The sequence below is a fragment of the Centrocercus urophasianus genome, unplaced genomic scaffold (assembly GCF_019232065.1).
Source record: "Centrocercus urophasianus isolate 14NV4802_14NV808 unplaced genomic scaffold, USGS_Curo_1.0 seq_17, whole genome shotgun sequence".
Lineage (NCBI taxonomy): Eukaryota > Metazoa > Chordata > Aves > Galliformes > Phasianidae > Centrocercus > Centrocercus urophasianus.
This window is the reverse complement of record NW_024884722.1, coordinates 10,159,349-10,179,591: the sequence shown is the minus strand read 5'-3', so window position 1 is coordinate 10,179,591 and position 20,243 is coordinate 10,159,349. Positions and strand designations below refer to the sequence as shown.

The window sequence follows — 20,243 nt, the reverse complement described above, 5'->3', positions numbered from 1 at the left end:
CTGAATGCAGATTCTACATCCAACCATGAGAAGCAGCACAAGGAGAAGACCCAGAATCATGTTCTGATTTAGAAAAAGACTGAAAATAAAAAAGCAGTCTGGCAGTGCACATGGCTAGCTGGCACATTTCTGTAGTGACTTAACTCTTGCCATCTCTCTGTCTGACTTCTCACTGAAATCTTAGTTCCAAGGCCTACCAGACCTCCAGAGTCATAGAAACTGCCTAGAGAGTTTGTGGTGTTTTCTCCCTGGAAGTCTTCGAAAGCCATCGGGACCTGGTCCTGGGCAAACTGCTCTGGGTGGCCATTCATTAGCAGAGAACTGGAACATAGGGATCCAGAGGTCCCTTCCAACCTAAACTATTCCATGATCCTAGGAAATACAATAAAGACCTTTTTATCCTGCATTTCTATTTCCTCTAGCTTTTTATTTACTTTTATTGGAAAAAGCAATTATTCACGTATATTAGGAAAAGATGAAACTTATAAGGCCATCAGACCACTCAGAACTGCAGAAGGGCATCACTATGAGGATAGCAAAAATTTGCACACGGGGTATTTTTAATTTCAAATTACCAATTTTCACAAAAAAGAACTCAAAGCATTGGACTTTAGACTTTTAATCTCGTGGACTTGTGTGTACTGAAAAGTAGCTTCAGATGCATATGATATTGGATGCTCGAGTTCAGACAGAGCCACATCATATCTGAGACAATATGCACAATAAATTCAATGGAAAAATTTTCATATATAATTCATATGAAAAATGCCCACAGTAGCCAAGATCACTGGTAACTTAAGCTAAGCAATTCAAGACTTTTTTAGAGAAGCTGCAAAAAAGGAAGGAAAAAGGCCTAGAATGAAAGGCTAGAACAGAAATTCTATCACCTTTGCACAACCAGAACCACTCATAAAAGTGCAAATGTGGCTCATTCTTCTTATGGGGACTGAGATCTTATACAAATTTCTACCATCTCAGAAGAAATGAACAAGCACAGAATCAGGACTAATCAGGACTTTATGACTATCCCTCACTATCTCTTGAAGAAAAAACAAAAAGTATGATTTGTTCATGCAGCAAAGGATGGTAGATAGCTGACAAACATCAGCTAAAGCACATAGCATGGAAAACCCAGTTTAATCCCCCTGTCATTAAAAACACTTATTTGCCTATATACCTTCACTTCCCCTCTTGCCAACTTGACCTGATCCCATTTCTGGCTGTTGGAGAACATGCTCTCAGAGATCTTTGTGCCAAAGTTGTCTTATGAACATAAATATTCTATCAAGCTTTATCCTGTCACAATAGAGCCATAAAGTTGCACTGTTCAGCACATGATAATGGCTTTGTAATTCAATTATTGGTAGAATTTGCCTTCAGGGATTTGTCTTCCTTTAGCCTCAGCGCTTGTATGAATCCCTTATCATAAATCTTGCCAGTGCAAAACCAGCTCCCTCACTGCCTCTGGGACACATGCTGTCACTTCATGTTAAAAAATGTGACAGCTTATTCCAAATTGTTGAACGGCAGGTTTTTGTTTTTAAGGCCAGAGTGCAAATAGCAACATCAGATGATGTTTGTACAGTCCTTGGTAGCATCAATTTTACTAGTTCCACTGAAGCTCTAAATCTTAATTGCCATTTATAAAAATAGTAACATGGAGTCCTGAACAGAGAGCTTTCTGTCCAAAGATACTTGACAATCAACCTTTATGTAACCTTCCCTGCATGCAACTGATTTGCTCAAGATATATGGAAAAGTACGAGATGAGTAGAACAAGTCAGAAAAAGGGGTTTAGGAAAATTTTTGGCCTCAGCTTTGCAGATAAACTCCTCTGATTAGTCAAGAGCACAGAGACCTCGCTGATTTGACCAAGATCACAAAGTTGTTATGTGGCACAGATAAAAATAGTGCAGAATCCTTCAGGCTCCTTTTTCTTTGACTACAAAATTCACTCCATGAGGACTTTGCTGATACTCTGTTCCTTTTTCACTCAATGAAAAAAAAACTCCCCAGGGAGTTTAGCAAGGCAGTGAATTCTCATGGTTTCTTTACTCCCTATTACGTGGAGTTTTACAGATTTTACTATTTCTTGAATATTCTCTAAAGAATGGTTTCTACCTTTCACATCTCTTAACCATTTTACTCTCCTGATTTGCTTTAGAAACAAAGTGCTAGACTCCAGACAGATGTAAATCAGCATGTTATTTCTTTACACTTGGCCAATAAATTCCCCCCAGTTATCATCTAATTAGATTTTCCCTTCTATACCTCTGCACTATTCTGCCATCATCATCCAATTAGATGAAATGCTCCAATTTGGGCAATTCAACTTGCAGCCATTGGGCCAAATCCATCCTATGGTTCTTGACTTCATCACCTTTTCTCTAGAGGGGATGGGAAATAATAGTGCAGTGAATAAAGCACAACCAGGTAGACACTTCCCAGGTGAGCCATTCTGATCAGGAAAACCAGATATCTGTTGCTGTTAACACTAAAATAATATTTTATTGTTTTGCTGGTACAGCCTAATAGGATCACAGCTTCCCACTGTACAAAGATGCATCTCTGGTGTCTGGTAGTGCTGTAGCCCAGTCAGGATGCTCTGGAGGAGGTCAGGAAGTCATTTACAGCAAGTGTCAAGTCAACTCTTCTTAGAGAATATGCTTCTCATTAACCATATAACAAAAAACAGCACTGAAATCCTCCTGAAATTGACCCAGACAAATCTGCAGCTACATTTACTACATAATTGTCTTACTCCCTTCATGTGCTCTCCTTTATAGATGTATCCAGAGCAACCAGCTTCTTAGTCCAGTGCTTGCTGAAAATTGACTTGTTTCAGAGTTATAAGCATTGCAGGCTTCTGTTATGAACTCCCCAAACCAGATTTGAAACAGGTATATTAATGCCTGTCAACATCCATACATCTTCCATAAGGGAAACATGAAGAACCAGGAAAAAGTTAAAAGTGTATGGAAACCTTCCCTCATTTATGAAGTATCTTTAGATATATATATACATTTTTTTAAAAGATAAATTAGTTGAAATCAAATCACACCAACCTGTATATCAATCAGAATAGGCTGGTTCAATCCCAAATGCTTACTCAGATGGAGTATACCTCTTCTCCTCCATCCTCCCTACTTACAACTGAGGAACAAAACTCTAAAGTGAGGAGGGGGCAAACTCAGATAAATGGGCAATGTGTGATGAATTTTAGGATTACATTCAAGGTATTCTTTTACACCTATCTTTGGAGTTCCCACAATAAATAGTCAAGAATCCTTTCCCGGGGGGGGGGGGGGGCGGGGCCAAAATAGAACTATGCCAAACTAAGGTTTTGAGATTGAGGAGCTATATTTTGCTCCAACTAATCCTGAATCGAGTAACAAGTTTTCTCAAGAGGCTATTGGGACCAGAGGATCTGATTATTATAGATACAGAGGACCAGAGTTTTACCAGTACCCTGCTGCATGACTTCAGCTAATTTTCTCATTCTTGTCCAAAGAAGAAAGATATGTATTTTGGATGTTAGTTTCTTAAGAACCAAGACTTATAATAAATCCAAAGATTCTAAATGAGCTTTTAACAGCAACAGAAAGAGGATGCTGCATGTCTTTTTCTTATTTCCTTGCTGATTCACATGGGTCTGGCAGAGCTGTACATATCTGCAAGACAGGAAAAAAATCCTGATTCCCTGGATAAATCTGAGAGATTTCAGCCTTCACTTGTAGCAAAAAGATAGAGCTCCATGAGGGTCAAAGCATCTGGGAACTATAAGCAGAGGTTTTCATTTAATCCTTTCAAATATCACTGTGGTCTTTGGTGAACATTGCAAACAGAGAATATGCTTTTTTCTTGCACCCTGGCTAGACAGGATATTATGCTGATCTTTCCAGTGAGAAAACTGCATATCTAGAGCAATGAATGGTGACCACGTGCTCTAACATGTTGTTCACCATCAGTAATGTTAATAGCAGCCCAAGGAAAGAGATGTTTGCAAATGCGTTCTTAATTCTTGTACTTGGCAGTGTTGCTAACCTGTAGCCCACCTGTATCTTTAGACTGGCAGCCATGAAACTACCAAAAAATATTAGCAAGGCAGCTACTCAATTCAGATCTCCTGAAACCTGTTATGGGTCCTTCCATGATATGCCTGTCTGGCATGCGCTCATCTCAACAATTTTTAAGCTATAAAATAATATGTATTTTATCATTCAATTTTTTAGTATAGTCCAATTCATCAGGTATGGGTTTTGTGTTAGATTAAGCAGATGATTTTCTGGTCAGGCTGTCACAATGCCGTTTGATTGGCATCTTCACTGTCAGCCGTCAGCAGCTGCTCTGCCGTGATTAAAAAGTCTTGTTTAGCAATACGCAGCATCATCTGTAAACAGCCCAGACACTGTGTCATTTAAATGGCTTCAGCCCACCTGGGTAGGTGTGCAAATTTCACTAAGCCAAAATTTGACGAGAAAGTGGGGACAGTTTGCCTGGCTTGCTCCAATTGCTTGAATATAATGGAGTTTTTAATAGGACTTTGACACATTTTTTCCCTTGATTTTCAGCTCTTTTTGCTGCTACAATGAATGCAGTCAGACCTTTTAAAATATATTTTCTAGGCAACTCTTGAAAAGATATATACTGTATAATTCTAGTCTAAAGATTATCTTTCTTTCCTGTTGCTCATAAAAGAAACACATATACAGTCTTATCTACTCATCTGTCCTCCCAGCTGCTTACGGATTTATCTTTTTCTCCCTTTCAGTGTGTATGCATATCTCTGTATTGTTTGAGTGGAAGGGTTGGTTAACTGTGTTATGTTGGTTTCGTTTTTTTTTTAAATGATCTTTGCATTTATTTTCTCTGCTCTCCCATGCCCAGAAAAACACAAGGTGGAGGGGACACACAGCAACACCTTTTCCCAAACTGACGTATCTCCCATAAAGTCATTAGGGAACAATTAATATCATGGACACACAATCCTACTGAAAATCAGATGTACAATGATGTATTTTTATTTCCAGTCCAACCTCCATGCTCATGCAGTACATGAAAATCCCAAGCAGTATTTTTTGTCTGATCATGACAGTCAGATTCTTGAAATACGGAGCGATACTTCTCTTGTATTTCTCCCACCTGCTTATCTGTGTGCAGTACACAAACACGAAAAGAAACTAACTGCACTGATGCATTCAGTGATTATAACTTTTTATGATTTACTAACTGAATTTTTACCATTGTATGCTTGTTTGTAAGACATTTTTATTTTACTTTTTTTTTTCTCTAAATTTTTCAAGGGTAGGTACTAATTAGACTTCGCTGAGAATCTTTTCAGAAGATGTCTCAATTAAAAAAATATGTTTTGCAGACATTTTAATGAGCATTTTAATCAGTTATTTTATTTTTGTAAGGCCAGCATGATATTTTGATTAAAAAAAAATCTCAATGTATGACTTAATAAAAGGACTAGAATAAAAATTCTATATTTTAATGAGCAATTTTGCTTGTTGGCTGTAGCAAGCTATACTCACTTTGACTAGGCATTTTGAAGCCACTGGTCATGAATATTTGGATTTGCAAGTTACAAGGTATCACCGTTGAGCTTTGACTGGATGACAGGTCCACTTCGAGCAGGAAAAAAATAAAGTAGTTCCTGATGTGATTGATTTAGCAATTGTGCTCATGTTTGCATTCACTACAAACCATAGTCTTTGCCAGCAAAATTCCAGGAATGTATGCAGAAAATCAACAAAGATTATAAAAATAAACTCAGAAGCATTTAGATAAAGCATTTATCTAACATCTACTGCATTCTCTTTCCCTAATACTGATCACATTAGTAAGCAACTATGCTAGCAACATTAAACCATATACTTTAAGTTGTTTATTCGCTGGATTAATATTGCTTGGAATACTCCTTCTAGCAATTATAGTATTTTCATGCAGCACAGTTCCAGAATAACCAAGCACCATGCCAACTTTCATGAATTTTCCTGTCAAAATAACAAAAACCTACCAAAGAAATAACAAAAAAGTATAAAAAAATGTGAATACGGAGCAGAACTGCAGTATCCTTGAGGTGTATGCAGTGTGTATGCTTTAACATTGTCACCAGGCACAGAGTTGAGTGCATTATGCTTTCCTCGGTATACCACTTCCACATATCTAGATTATGCAGAGAGACACGTGATAAGATACCCTAATTACAGCAATTATTAGAAATGACGATTTTACTACAGCCCTTTACACTAAAGGCTGCCCAACACACTCGATTTTAAGGGTTTATCTGCTCATCTCTTTCTCACACTCCAGATACATTTCTCCATAATCTTTTTCATCACACTTGCAGATGTCAGAGCATTACTCACAGCTGAGGGTAGAAGAATAAAAAGAGGGGATGAGCTCTGAAGGAACAAAGATCCTATTTTCATGTTAATGACCCCTTTTAATGAAATAGATGATGGAAGAACACAAAACACCTGTGAGCTACAGAGCTGTCTGTACATAGAGCTTTTTCTCACAGCTATGCAGTAGGCATTGGCAGATTACTTTAATGATCTTCAGAGGTTTAAATTTCTCTAGAGTGGTAGTAAGAGAGAATGTTTCACAGAGCAACCAAAAGTAAGTGAATAGAAAATTCTCTTGGAAACAGACATAAGACATTATATGTTTCTCTGGCAGCACTTGCAGCAGTCTTTTTAAAACTAAAATTAGCAAGCCCACTGCTGATTATTCAAAAGACTTAGAGTGACTCATAGAATCCCTAGAGTTGGAAGGGACCCTTAAATGCCATTTGGTTCAACTCCCCTGCAAAGAGACTCATCTGCAGCTCGATCAGGTTCTCAGAGCCCCATCCAGCCTGATCTCAAGTATCTCCAGAGACAGGGAATCCACCCCCTCTCCAGGCAACCTGTGCCAGCGCCTCATCACCTTTATTGTAAAAGACTTCTTCCTTATACCCAAATGAAATGTCCCCTTATATATGTCACAACAGGCTCCGCTAAGAAGTCTGTCCTCTTCTTTCTTAACTCCTCCCCTCCCCCCTCCAGATACTGAAAAGCCACTCTCAAGATTTCCCTGAAGCCTTCCCTTCTCCAGGCTGAACAGCCTCAAGCTCTCTCAGCCTGCTCTCACAAGGGAGGTGTTCCATCCCTTGGATCATCTTTGCGGTCTTACTCTGGACTGAGTGACCCAGAAACTAACTGGTAAACCAATGTAACAGAATAAAATGCAAATACAAATATCAGCAAGAAATTAAGAGAATGCGTATTTGCGTCAACTGTTCAAATTCTTTTAGATGGAACACCCTCCAGATGTTCCTTCCTTCCAGTAAATGAAGCCTTTCTTAGATATTGGAATATAGCCTTCATTCTCCACAGAGAATATAAAGCCATCATTCTCTGAACAACACAGTTGTGTCCGGGTGTATCCCTTCAAATCTGTTTGATTTAGAAAAAGGAACAGGAGAGAGAGTCCCTGTAGGCTTATTTCCTTGGAAATTTGTGACTTTGAGACATTTTCCTTTATATTCATTTCTGCCTTCAACACTAACTGAAAGTCAGCATTACACCTTCAGTTTGATTAAACTCTGCAAATAATAATAATTTCTCAAAAAACAAACATGAGGCACCAAATGACACTCTACCAAAACTATTCAAGAGCTCTGGATATACATATACTGCTGTAGAATTCTGGATTTTAATTGCTCATCTGCATCGGCTTATGTCCCAATTACCTTTCATTTTCTTTGCATGGAGGGTCAGCAGTATCTACACTATGAATGCAAAGGGCTGCCCTTCTTTATGAGGCCTGGCAGCGGCCATATAATTGGAGCTGCTTTTATTTTCCAAGGCAATGATGACCCCAGTAAATAATCCAGAACAAGATTTAACACTGTCTCTATAAGCCACATTAGTTTTAATTTTGATAGTAGAATTATAGTTTAGTTTACACTGAGGTATATTACCTAAGGGACACTTTGTTCAAGGTGAAAATACAGAGTTGCAGTTTCATGTTTTGTTTATGGCTATAGGGAATTAGATGGGTGGTTGGAACATCTTTTCATCTATTCAGTTTCTTGTTTGCCTTTGAAGCTCCAGGTCTTCTCCTATTTGTAAGGTTCTAAGAGGCCTTCAAAGTCTGAGCTCCACAAAAAGGAAAAAATGATCATTTTCATCATTATTCTCATTTCAGAATCTATCTGCTCAATTTATGATTAACCATTACTGTAAATAATGATGGGAAACTTCAAAAGGTTTGGAGTGAAGAGCAGGACACAGAGATCCAGGAACAAGGGCAATCAATCCCTTTCTCTCCTTTTTTGACCTTCTTCAGCCAGTACAATTTTGTTGGCTTTCTCAACAACTGGATCCCCCAGTTTCTCAGATTTTCTACTTTTATTAGCCCAGAAATACCGAAACATGTAGATGGGCTGTGCTTGTATCTGACACTTAGAAACCCTGTTAGCAGCCCCATAAAATAAAATGGGGGTGCATAAATACGTGTATACAAACACAGAAAAGCAAGCCTAAATTTAAAGTGGATTTGAGCTTGCAAAAGCCTCAGGTAATACAGATTCTGATTAGAAATTAAAAATCAGGAGCAGCAAAAGAAATTTTTAGTCTATATCCTTTACAAACCAAATATTAATTCAGCTTTGAAGTAAATTTGACCTAGAGCTCTTACTTCTTCCAGAAATTAAAAGAAAATATTTGACCAAACCACTCCTAAGCCTTAGCACGTTCAAAACCTAAGGAACATGCACAAACTTATAGTTTAGTAGTCACCTATTGGGATTTCACTTTAATCATCTGATTCATCACATTCTGATTTCAAAATGACTGCTTTTTCCAAAGGTTTTATTTTAAAGTCCAGATTCGTGGGACAAGAGCCAACATCTGCTCACAGGTGAACTCCCACCTCCAGACAGAGCTGGCAAGAACACTTGAAGATTGATGTCATTGTAAGCAAAAAGAGGAATAAGCCTAAATACAAATAATTAAACTTCAATTTTGGTTTAGTTAAGACAACCATATTTACAAGAAAATAGAGCAGTGCCTCCTTAATTCCTCAGTTTTCTCCCACATGTGCAGTGAAGATTTGAGCTTGTGACAAAGAGCTTTGAAATTTCTTTCAAGTAACCTTGGCACCAAACTACAAAATGTTTCACCACTGCTGTAGCTGATTGACATTCAAAGATTCAGTAACAGGACTTCTGCAATACAGCTCTCCACAAAGCTTGAACTCAGACTGGAAATCTTGGCACAGCAGCCTACACGCAGTATTACAAAGTGATTTAAGCTCATAGTGAAGAATTGTGTGTGCCTACTTCAGTGGTCATTAACTTGCTCATTTTCAGGGATTGAACTAGGTCTAACAGCAGTTAAAAGCATAACATTAGTCACTGGAGCAGGTGATGTTCACCAGCAGCATGGCAGAAAAGCTATTGTCTTCAGAGGCTTCAAGACTTCACTCTGAGTGCAAGCAAGCTTATGGTGAATTTAGTTAAGTTTCAACCCAAAATGTACACAGGAAATTGCAGAACTCTCCCCTCCACAATCAATGCTCTCTTCAGACTCGGAATATTTCAGTTGTGCATCATTCTTAGATCAAAGACCCTACTTTCAAGTTCTATTTAAACACAGAACAGCAGGAATAATGCCCCTTTAATGCTAGTTCAAAGTTAATCCCAACAACAAGAGATTGATAGTGATGCAGACTGCATTCAGCCACACTGCCTTCAAGCTTTCATTTCAAGATCTCTGTACCTATGGGGAAATTCTATCTGGGAAAAGAGGTTTTTGCTCTTACCAGTAGAACCTGTTTGGTGCAACTCCTTCATGAAGAAGCAGCCATCTTCTGCCAAACTCCACTGAACTGAATAACTGGGGACAAGAAAAAACAAACAACAAAAACAGTCAAGAATCACCATAAAACTCAACAGCAGTAGACAAATCAATCTTAAAGTCTGAAGAAGTCTTCTGAGACAGGAAGCCCAGGTTTTACTTCCCCCAGTCTTAAAAGGATATGTCTGGGACAGTTGAAAAGCATCTGCAGTGATTTTTAGGGTGGAAAAAATACCAAGTGGGGCAACATGGCACACAACTGCTTTTACCTTAATGATCAAACACACTGAAAGCTCATTATCTAGTTCACTGTGGCACTCTCAGGCAACAAAATAATGCAGTGTGAGAAGGCTGCCTGTTATGTTAAACTTGTGATAGACACCTGATGTGGAACATAACACAGAACTTTGATATCCTAACAGCTCTCAAAACGGATACACAGACTTGCCTTCCTTGATATTGAGTCAGAAGGTCAATCTCTTCCTAGTTACCAGTCACCATCTTCAGAAAAGTTTTTCAATGTAGAACACAAGAAGTGCCCCAATATGTCCAGATTTTGTGTATGCAGTACTGGTTGAGTTGAAATAGCAGAAACAACTTGTACCTGGAAGCCTGCAATTCTCACTTTGCTCCTACAAGCAATGTGACACAGCCTTCTAGCCTGATTACACAAACAATAACCAAATACATCAATCACATCAGAAAATCTTTCAACAATAAATACCAAGTAAGACTGAGAAAGGTCAGCAAAAAAAAGACACATACAGGCATTATAAATACTTGGTATGTCTTTGTGGAATAATATACAAATGTGACTTTTATAGAGCACTTACAAGCAGCTGCTTTCCATAAATGCTGCAATCAGATAATTCTCAGAAGAATAGCAGAGGATTATTTGGGTTCTGTTTTTCTTTGCTTTATTTTACTTCACTTTTTTTCACATAGAAACACAGAGAGGCAATCAGCCCTATATTTTTTCTTGCAAACTCATTCCATTTCCCCCCCAGAAGGGGGGGACATGGTCAATTTCTTCTTTGAAAGGAGTTGTTGAACCCTTTTCTTGACTTCAAAGAGACTTAGTTAAAAATGCAAGCAATCTGAATCTTGATGTGCAATTTTTGATTGATTTTTTTGGAACATGTATTGGCACTGGATTGGGATAAGACAAGGATGGAAGCCCAAGAGAATCACTGAGGAGACAAGCTGATATTAAGGCTCTGGGTTGACCAGAAAGATGATTTGAATGTTTTTTAAAAAATATGTGACCACGATTTGAGAAAACTTGTGGTCCACTTTCTATTCTGCATTACATTGCCATCACAAATCACTACATTCCTAGGGTTCCCTTCTTTAAAACCTTGGAATAGCACGGAAAAACTAATAACATCTGTAACAGCTGTTTGATAAAAAGTGTACTGTACATATACTGAAATCTAAGCATTAAAGCTGGTTATTCACCTCTTTATTCTCATCTCATTTTCTTCTTGAAAATTTGCTGAAAATTTCTTGAAAATATTGGCAAAGAAGAGACAGGGAAGAAAGGAGGGGGAATAGAAAATAACCAGGTCAGGCAAAGGAAACACAGTTCAGCTTTTCAAATGGAACTGCATAATAACCTCTTGAAATTTCAGTGGTGAATCTCTTACTTTCCATTAACTATAAATATATTTTTATTTGAAACGTTAATATTCACTAACCCTACCAATAAAAGAAGAAACCTCATTTATCCTCTAGAACACATAACAGTAAATTTCTAAAAGTGCTCTAAGGTCACCCGATCAAGAGTATTGCTATTACTGGATGCATTTATTCCTCCTTCACTTCCAAAGTCCATTTCCAGACCTGCTTTCATTATTGCATAATACAAACTAGTATATGATCACTAAGTTACTGTTACCTGTTTTACCAATACTTTCCCTCTTATGGCAAAGTGGTTTCTTCAATGCCAATAACTCTTCAATAGAATAGAGTAATTTAAACTTCAATAAAGTTGATATTGTCTCACAGTAAAACTTTAATTAAGAACAAAGATCAATACGAAAAACTCAGTAAACACTTCTGTACTTCCAGACCCATACGTGGGATGCAAGATTTCCAGGGTCACTGATGCTCTCAGAGAGCTGGAACCATCACAGTAAGTGTTGTTTTTCCCCCATTATATCCCTACTCTCTCTCTAGTTTCCCTGAGGACAACTTTCAGAAAGTTACAACCTTTTAGAACTTATCGTTGATAGTAACAATACCCTAAAATAATTTACCATGGCTGGCAGAAGTTTTATTCGTTCTTGTATAGCATCCTCTTTCATGCCTACAACCTCAGTGCAGTACCAAATTGTTGAACATTCCCACCACCCCATTTCCCCCTGGCTCTTTCAGAAGTATTTGGAGGGGCTGTTCATTTGGCAAATCTATGATTTCTGTGGCACAGAGGAGCAGTGATGCTGCACTGTTCCCAGGGAAACCTGTTATCTCTTACTGTGTGCCCTGAACAAAAGACATGAGTCAGGAAAAAGAAGAGAAATGCAAGACTGGTGTTTGTTTCAAAGGAAGGAAATAGATACAGCAATTCTACTATGTCAGTATCTTCCTCTCATAACAGAAGTCAGTGCCCAGTGAGCTGGGAAAAGTACATGAGAAAAGGAAATAGGTCTCACAGGGAAATATCAGATCCCTGGGAATTCATGCCCAAAGCCCTCATTGTCTTTGAAGAAACAGTTTAATAACCAGACTTTAGAGGCTTTATTCCTTTGCCATTATCTCAGTACCAATCTTAGCCTTCACTGATTCGCAGCAGCACCAGTGTACTTTCATAAGGGGAATTCCCCATATTAGGTGCCATCCCCAACAAAAGGGAAAACATTCTTTACATTAAAGTTGTTTTTTTCCAGAAATTTTAAGTATCGTTCAGCTTAACCTGAGTTTATTTAGTTAGAGCAGGAGAAGAAAAAATGAAATATTTGGAGTCTAGGATTTTGTGAAGTACCAAATATGATGCAGCAGGGAATATTTTTCCTCATTTAGCAGTTATAGTGCTCGTATGGATTTTTTTGTTTAACCCAACATCATATTTTATTGTCATTATAAAAGCTCTTTCTCTCCTGGGATGATTTCCGACGGACTCATTTGTGCAGTCCCTTCAGAGATTACATTTTATTTTCTTTGGCAATTACTGCAGTTTGTTGACAACTTTCATTAGGAGACAGAAATTAGATGATGTTTTCTACTACAACTCTTATTCCAACCATAAATAAAAAACAAACCTTCTACAATTTCAGTGTATGTTTTCAGCTCAGGGCCAAGTAGTGATCTGATGTTTCTGTTCTCACTAAGACAAAACCACTACAAAGTATGAATCTTATACTGATCTCTCAGATTTGACCCTTCTTCAGTGGGGAATAAAACTCTTCCTACTTCCTCTTCTCTTTTGTAGTTGTACCTCCTACACACGTTCTCTTGCAGTCAGATTTCTAAGCTCTTTAGAGTAGAAATCATCTATTGTGGTATGCATTTACACAACATAAAGATTCGTGGGGCTCTCATTAGCTATAATAATACAGGAAAATTGTAAGTGAAGGTACGTATAAGGAAAAGGTTTCCCTGTAATAGATACTTCTGTAAAAGGTTTCACTACTCACAATGGTGAAAATTAGACTGTTTTCTCATATTTTCCTATGTTATTTCTAATATACTTTTCAGCCACCAAGCAGCTTATCAACCTAGGAGTTCAGGCAATTCTGCATACATTTGCTTACCTCAAACAAATTACAAGAATAACCATCCTTATATTAAAGTGAATCAAAGCAAATCTATCAAATTAATTTTCTTAAAAATTGGGGAAATCAGCCATTCTCTAGTTGAGCACCTGGCAGTGTTTGAAACTGCAAAAGCAACACGGGCCCATTCAAACCAGAGAACATCTGTTCGAATGGAAACATTAAATCTATGTGAGAAAAAGACAGCCCCAGAGTTGGCAAAGCCAGTGTTAGGGGGGTATTAATTTGATCCAGGTAATGAAACATTTTCTTTACTGTCAGATTACAAAAGAATTACTGAATTAGATTAGAATGAAGTACAGTTTCACTACCATCTCTTTTTATAAACAGCCTTCAACAGATGCTTGAAAAACCAAAATACTTACATATTCAAAAACTTTGTATATTCAACAGTTCTTCTAAATAAGGTCTCAAACTCCATCAATCCTTGGCTCAGGGTCTTTCTGAGTGAGAGGTTGTATTTCTTTAGTATTTCTCAATACTTTTTTAAGTTCTTCTATGTATTCCCTTCTATTCTTTCAGCACCCACAGAATACTACGGTAAGCAAGGAGCTCCACAACCTAACACTGCATGAAGAATCATCACTCCTTGCTTGCTTTGAGTCTGCTGTGGAGGTCTCAAGTACAATAAAACATCAGTCCTTCCTCCACATTTATGGAGTTAAAACAAATTACATTAACTGAGGAGTCATCTCTTTCCCAAATCTTCCAGCAGACTTGGCTTTGTACTTCCTTGTACTATTTTGCATGTCTTTTAGAAGCTACAAAACATGTAGCTAAAATAAGAGCTTTGAAGGGAAACGTTTTCTAGGCATCAAACAAATTTGATCTGTGTTGATGTTGGTATGAGATTCTAACCTAGAGGACCTACTTGTCTGTTTAGATCTAACAGAATTACGAAGTTGAAAACTTATGATATTAACTCACATGTTTAGCACAAACAATAAGCTGTTAGCAGTTTCATGAAGTTCTACATCTGGATGAGCTTGGGAGATGCACTTTAACAAAACTGTATTCCAAAACACCTGTTTCCTCCATGAACGCTGAATTTTCCATGAGATCTTCCCAGCCAAAAACGTGGCTCTTATGAAGTGGCTGAACTAAGTTTATTCGGCTGCTCAACCTAATGGTTAACAAAGCACATCATCAAACAGATGTCACTAGCAAATGCAAATGTGTATTAAAGAAAGAAGCCCTTATCCCCATCAATTAGCAGAGTTCTGTGTTTCCCAGAGCTACCGTTATGCTCCCTGAACTCACCAAAGACATTGAATGTAATCTATATATCATCCAAGACATCAAACAGTTACTCATTTAACACCTGATGCTGAAAGTCAGGTTACATATACCATGTACTGAGAATCTGAATGACCCACCAATTCCGGTAAAATATCATTTGAAGGGCCATCATGTCAGTCAAGACCTATCATTTGTTCTCAACAAAATTTTCCCAGTCAAAGCTTTTATCAAGCATGGAGTCCCTCATGGGCTCTGATTCATTTTACCACCTAAACAATATGGCTGCAGATTTGATTGACTTATGGTGTCCATAATGTTTCATCATTCAGCATTTAAACTAATTGGATATTCTGATAAAACATTTAGTTTTGATTATTCTTCACACACTGATGTTAAATCATATTAGAGTTCCACGTTCTTCCTCTAATGATGAGGATATTCAGTTTCGTGCAATGATTTAATTTTATGCAAAAAAAAAAAAAAAAAAAAAAAAAAGAATACATACAAGGAAATTTGGAATCTGGCTGAGGAAAATGTGATTTAAATTGCATGCTGGAAGCGATACAAAGGAAATAATTTGAGCATGGTAATAGTTCCCATTAATTTTCTTAAGACATTTACCCTCAACAAGTTACAATGGAAAATGGCTCAAGATCTAATTTGATTTGGTGACTGTATTTACCAACATGAGTATTCTTGCATTCACAAAAGAAAAAGGTATCTTTTTCTCACTTCTACCACACATGAAAGCTCCAATTATTCCTCCTCAACATAGATCTGACCAAGGCAATTCAACTCAGCATTCACCTCTAGAGCCATCTGGAAAACTAGCTCAGCACATATTTGAAAGACTTGGGTTTGCTTCATATTCACCACTGATTTCCTGAGAAGTTTTTTACTGGGTCAATCCCTCTAACCTTATTTCTTCACATATGCTGACTGCTCGCCTCTTAAATCTCCTGGTGTTTCCATGAGTTGATTAAAACTAGGCCGGATCACAGTGTTTCACATTAATCCCTTCAAATACCATTAACTGACAAAAGGAACTGCATTTGAAACACAATTTTTGTACTGATGGACAACACAAACATCTTAGAGATCACTTCTTTTTAAAGAAGTTTAGTACTTTTTAAAAATTCAGTTTGGTTTTACCAAAGAACACAACATTCAAAAAGTACCATTTAATTATTGTCCGATCACAGTCAACTAAATAAAAACAGATTTCTGAAGATGCAACAATGTAATTTGAAATAAATACAATCAAGTCCTTCCTTTTATCCCTATTCATTTGTACTGAATAAGTTTATTACTGACAGATTGTACTCTACTACTAGGCGCAGGTGTATTTGAAGTGATTGTACATTCATTATTCTCATTGTTCATAGAGGCATTATTCAAATAGCATTCATCTGTGAAACAGTATATTTAGAAGTAATCTACAACATTCAGGAAAGCAAAGAGCAATAGGATAGATTCCATATGGATTGCTGCAATTCAGAATTGTACTTCAATTTACGACCCTAGAAGAACAATCAAGTTTACATTTCTTTTTCTTTATACACAGTCAGCAGAAAAGGATGGGGTTAGTGCATCAAGTGGGAATGTAAGATTGAACATGTTTATATAGGTGTATTAAGTAGGCCTTATGGTCTTAAATCTTCAGCAGGATCCACCTGTTACATCAAAGATTATCATGAGAGAGGTTTCCACATTGGCACTGGAGATATCTCCTTCAATGTGAAGCAGCACAGTTTACTTGGATACCAAGATGCATTCAATTTAGATAAATTACTGAACAGAGCATTTCTCCTTATAAGCAGTCAGTGACTAAGAGATTTGGTGTTACTCCCCGAATCATACTTTGTTTCAGTGAAGAGCGGTGGACCAGGCTTTTTTCATCCAAAACCAAATTAATATAAGCATTTTGAACTAACAGAGAATCTGAAATCACACATGGTACATCTTCCCTGGAACAGATCATAAGACTCATGATGCAGAATACACAAATGGGCTACAGGGCTGACACTCCTTTACTTTCCCAGTCTCTAATCTAGTTGAAAGTTCCACTGTTAAGATGCTTAAAATCTTTGAAACAAAAAAAAGTTCATAGACACTGCATAGATCTACAATGTTTGAAGTTACAGCAATCCATTAATCATGCCACACAAAAGCCATCAATAAGGTTTTTCAACAATTGGTGTATATTGAAAATGGATGGATACATATCAGAGGGATAAAGCTTTCAGATACCTGCTCCACAGCCCTTGCAAACACCAATGAGGCCTGCAGACCTGCACTTGCTTTTTTTTTTTTTTTTGATGAACAAAAGCACCACATAGACTTGTTCATTACAGTTGTATTACAGCAACTTCTTTTTAGTACGTTTGTCAGATCAAAACATGCTTAAGATGTCCCTCAGCTTTCCTCTTACCTAACTCCTCATGCATTCTCAGACACGATCCATATGCTGGTGTTCTGGCTTTATCAAAGCAAGCAACTATACTAGCAAGATGTCTCTAGTGCACTCTATTTATGTACTAAACACATAGCAGGAAACACAATTTTACCAGCAGATAATTAAAGGAATCCCCCAGCATATATATCTTAAGGCCAGAAAGAACTACTAGTGTCATCCGTCTGTTCTCATCCAAACAGATGCTGCAGAGTCTTAATCACTAACTCAAGCAGTACAGAGAATTATATAAGGTGACAACGATGGCTGTAAAGCTAGACTGCACCTTCTGGAGAGACATACAGTCTCAATGTTTGAATGTTTTGGAAAGCCATCAAATCTCAGTTCCAAGGGATAATGAATTTACTACTCTGCTTGGTAAGTTATCCCCAAGGATAATTTCTGTCTCTGTTAAAAGCTCCAATATCTCTGCAACAGGCATCTCTGTAACAGAGCATCCTGCATTTGCTTTTTGTTATGCTGAGAAATTATTAGGTATGTTCATAACTGTTTAGGTGACTAAATTAAAGAAATACATTATCAACTAAAAAGATATACCCTATTAGAATGAGAATAGAACAGAAAAGGCTTTGATTAAAAAGAATTCAGGACAAAGCATTGGAATTGACATGCACACATGCATAGCTTTGCATTTTTACTACACTAGAACCTATGGCTCCACATGAATTCAGTGTTGACAGGTGCTTTGCATAATAAGAAAAAGGAGACACATAGGAGCATACAGTCAAAACAAATGACTGTTGGAAAAGAGAAGATAATCATCTAAGAAAAGTGAAGGAAGTTACTCAAAGCCACAGAGATCAGTGGTAGCCCTAATGACAGCAATCACATTTCTTTACTCCTAGTCCAGTGTGCTGTCTGATTCTGAAGAGAAAAAAAAAAAAGGTAGAAAAATAAAACTTACATAGAGCACAAAAAGTTTTGCAGTGTAACAAATACACAGACAAGAATCCCAAAGCAGTAAATGAACAACTTCTCTAGGGGTACAGAGGGCTTATGCATATACAGATGGATAAGCAAGGACATATTAATTTATAATATATATTATATATTATATATTATATTCATAAACTAAATGATAAGTGAGTCAGCAGTAGAACACAGTGATTACTGCTCAGGACTCCTTCTTTCTGTTTCACTGCTCACACTTGTGTCCAGATATGCATCTTTCTTTGCGGACAGGCAGACTGCAGCTGGGCTCTGCTCTTTTTCTATGTTTAGACTTTTTTTTTTTTTTTTTCCTGGTGACTGGGGAAGCATTAGGGATTTCTCCCATTTTTATTTCTATTCTACTTTTTAAACTTTACACTTTAAACTCACTGAGTACATTATACTTAGTGAGGTGTAAAAAACTGGTGTGCCCACAAGAAAACCCTATTTTATGTCACTGTGCATTGGCTTACGGACAGTTTAAAAAAAAAAAAAAAAAAAAAAAAGATATAATCTGACTGCATTAGTCTTCTTACTGAGACAATGAACTGACTATGAGAGTAAAGACAGAAAAATTCTAACAAATTAACAGTTGGACAACTGTTCAGTCGGTTCGATGTCCCTTCCTTGTTCATTTCAGTACACTGGTTGCCACCAAATACTAATCAGTCGTCCTAGAGATAACAAGGCAAAGAGCTGTGTGCCAGATGTGTCATCAGAATGCCCAGTGGGTGTCTGTGCTTAAGGACTTCCCATGAAGAGTATGAAAAACTTTAGCTACAAACACAGATATTTTTGTGCTTGTTTAGAATCATAAGCTCCTGGACACTTTTTAGAGTAGGAGGTACTGTGGTATGGGTGCTGGTAATCTAGAAAGGATATCTGAGATCATCCATACAGGACAACATTGCAAAGGCTGGGCCACGTATTTTTCAATGTGCAAATTCCCTACCACATTTAATTTTCAACATTAAGCATCAAAGATGATCTAGTCTGCTGGAAGCCTTGTTCTTATTACATAAATAATGTAGAATGTTGCAGGAGTAACCCAGGGAAAAGGGAGTTATTCACACAGTTTAATGTTAGCTTTATGCAAACTACCTCCCCGGTCCTATCTGTAGTCTGTCAAAAGAGAGAGGCTTTTCCTGAGCACAATTCAAAGTAACCAATGTTTACTACTCTAGATAGGTTTTTTCCCCTCCATTAAGTTCATACTGGATTAGCCTCCTCTGACTTACATTAGTCCAAATGAATAGACCTCCACGCATGGTCAACAGCACTGTATAAAAACGTTATCATTAAAAAAAAAAATAGATGCTTGATGTTAATAGTAATTTATTATTATTATTATTATTAACTATAATGCAAATTCTAGTAATACAAAGTTGGATTTCACTTATCTTTCTGTGGCTTTTGTATGCAGTGACTGATACCACTGAGATAGAGAAGGTATAAACAGGAACAGAACAAATTAGGCTGAAAGGAAAACCTCTGGAAGTCCCTGATTTGATTATGTTCCAAGTAGAATAATTCTCAAAGCTAGATGGAATCAGATATTTGGGAAAAGCTAAAAGGAAAGAAGAAGAAAAAAAAAAGAAAAAGGAAATTCTGGATAATTACAACTTCACATTTCACCCATCTGACTTCTGTTTTCCTCTTTCACCCACGCTTTATCTCTCCAAATAACTCTGTTATTCATGGCTGATTATCAACCATTCCTCTGCGTGTCTGACCCATCTGAATAGCAGAAGACATCTCCACATGAAGTAGAGGCTCTTACGTCCCACCCTCTGATTGCATAGCAAACTACTTTTGAAGATTACACAGTAATGCATAATACTCCCACAAAATACAGCCCTCATCTTACAGGAAAGCTGATTAAACCCATGAGAGCTCACACGTACAAGACCTCCAACAAGTTTTCTCCTCACAAGCAATGCTTCACAGCGTCTGAAGTTTCCTCCTGATTTGTAACTC

The 20,243-nt window shown here is 37.4% G+C and overlaps 1 protein-coding gene across 2 annotated transcripts in view; it reads right to left on the bottom strand.

The window, feature by feature from the left end:
* The window catches only part of SORCS1 (sortilin related VPS10 domain containing receptor 1), a 268,735-nt gene that overhangs the window by 82,402 nt on the left and 166,090 nt on the right, over positions 1–20,243 (bottom strand). For both annotated transcript variants that reach the window (XM_042818167.1, XM_042818168.1), the window contains exon 5: positions 9,817–9,890. In XM_042818167.1, the coding sequence (XP_042674101.1) occupies positions 9,817–9,890 (74 nt within the window). The remainder of the gene's footprint in view (positions 1–9,816; positions 9,891–20,243) is intronic.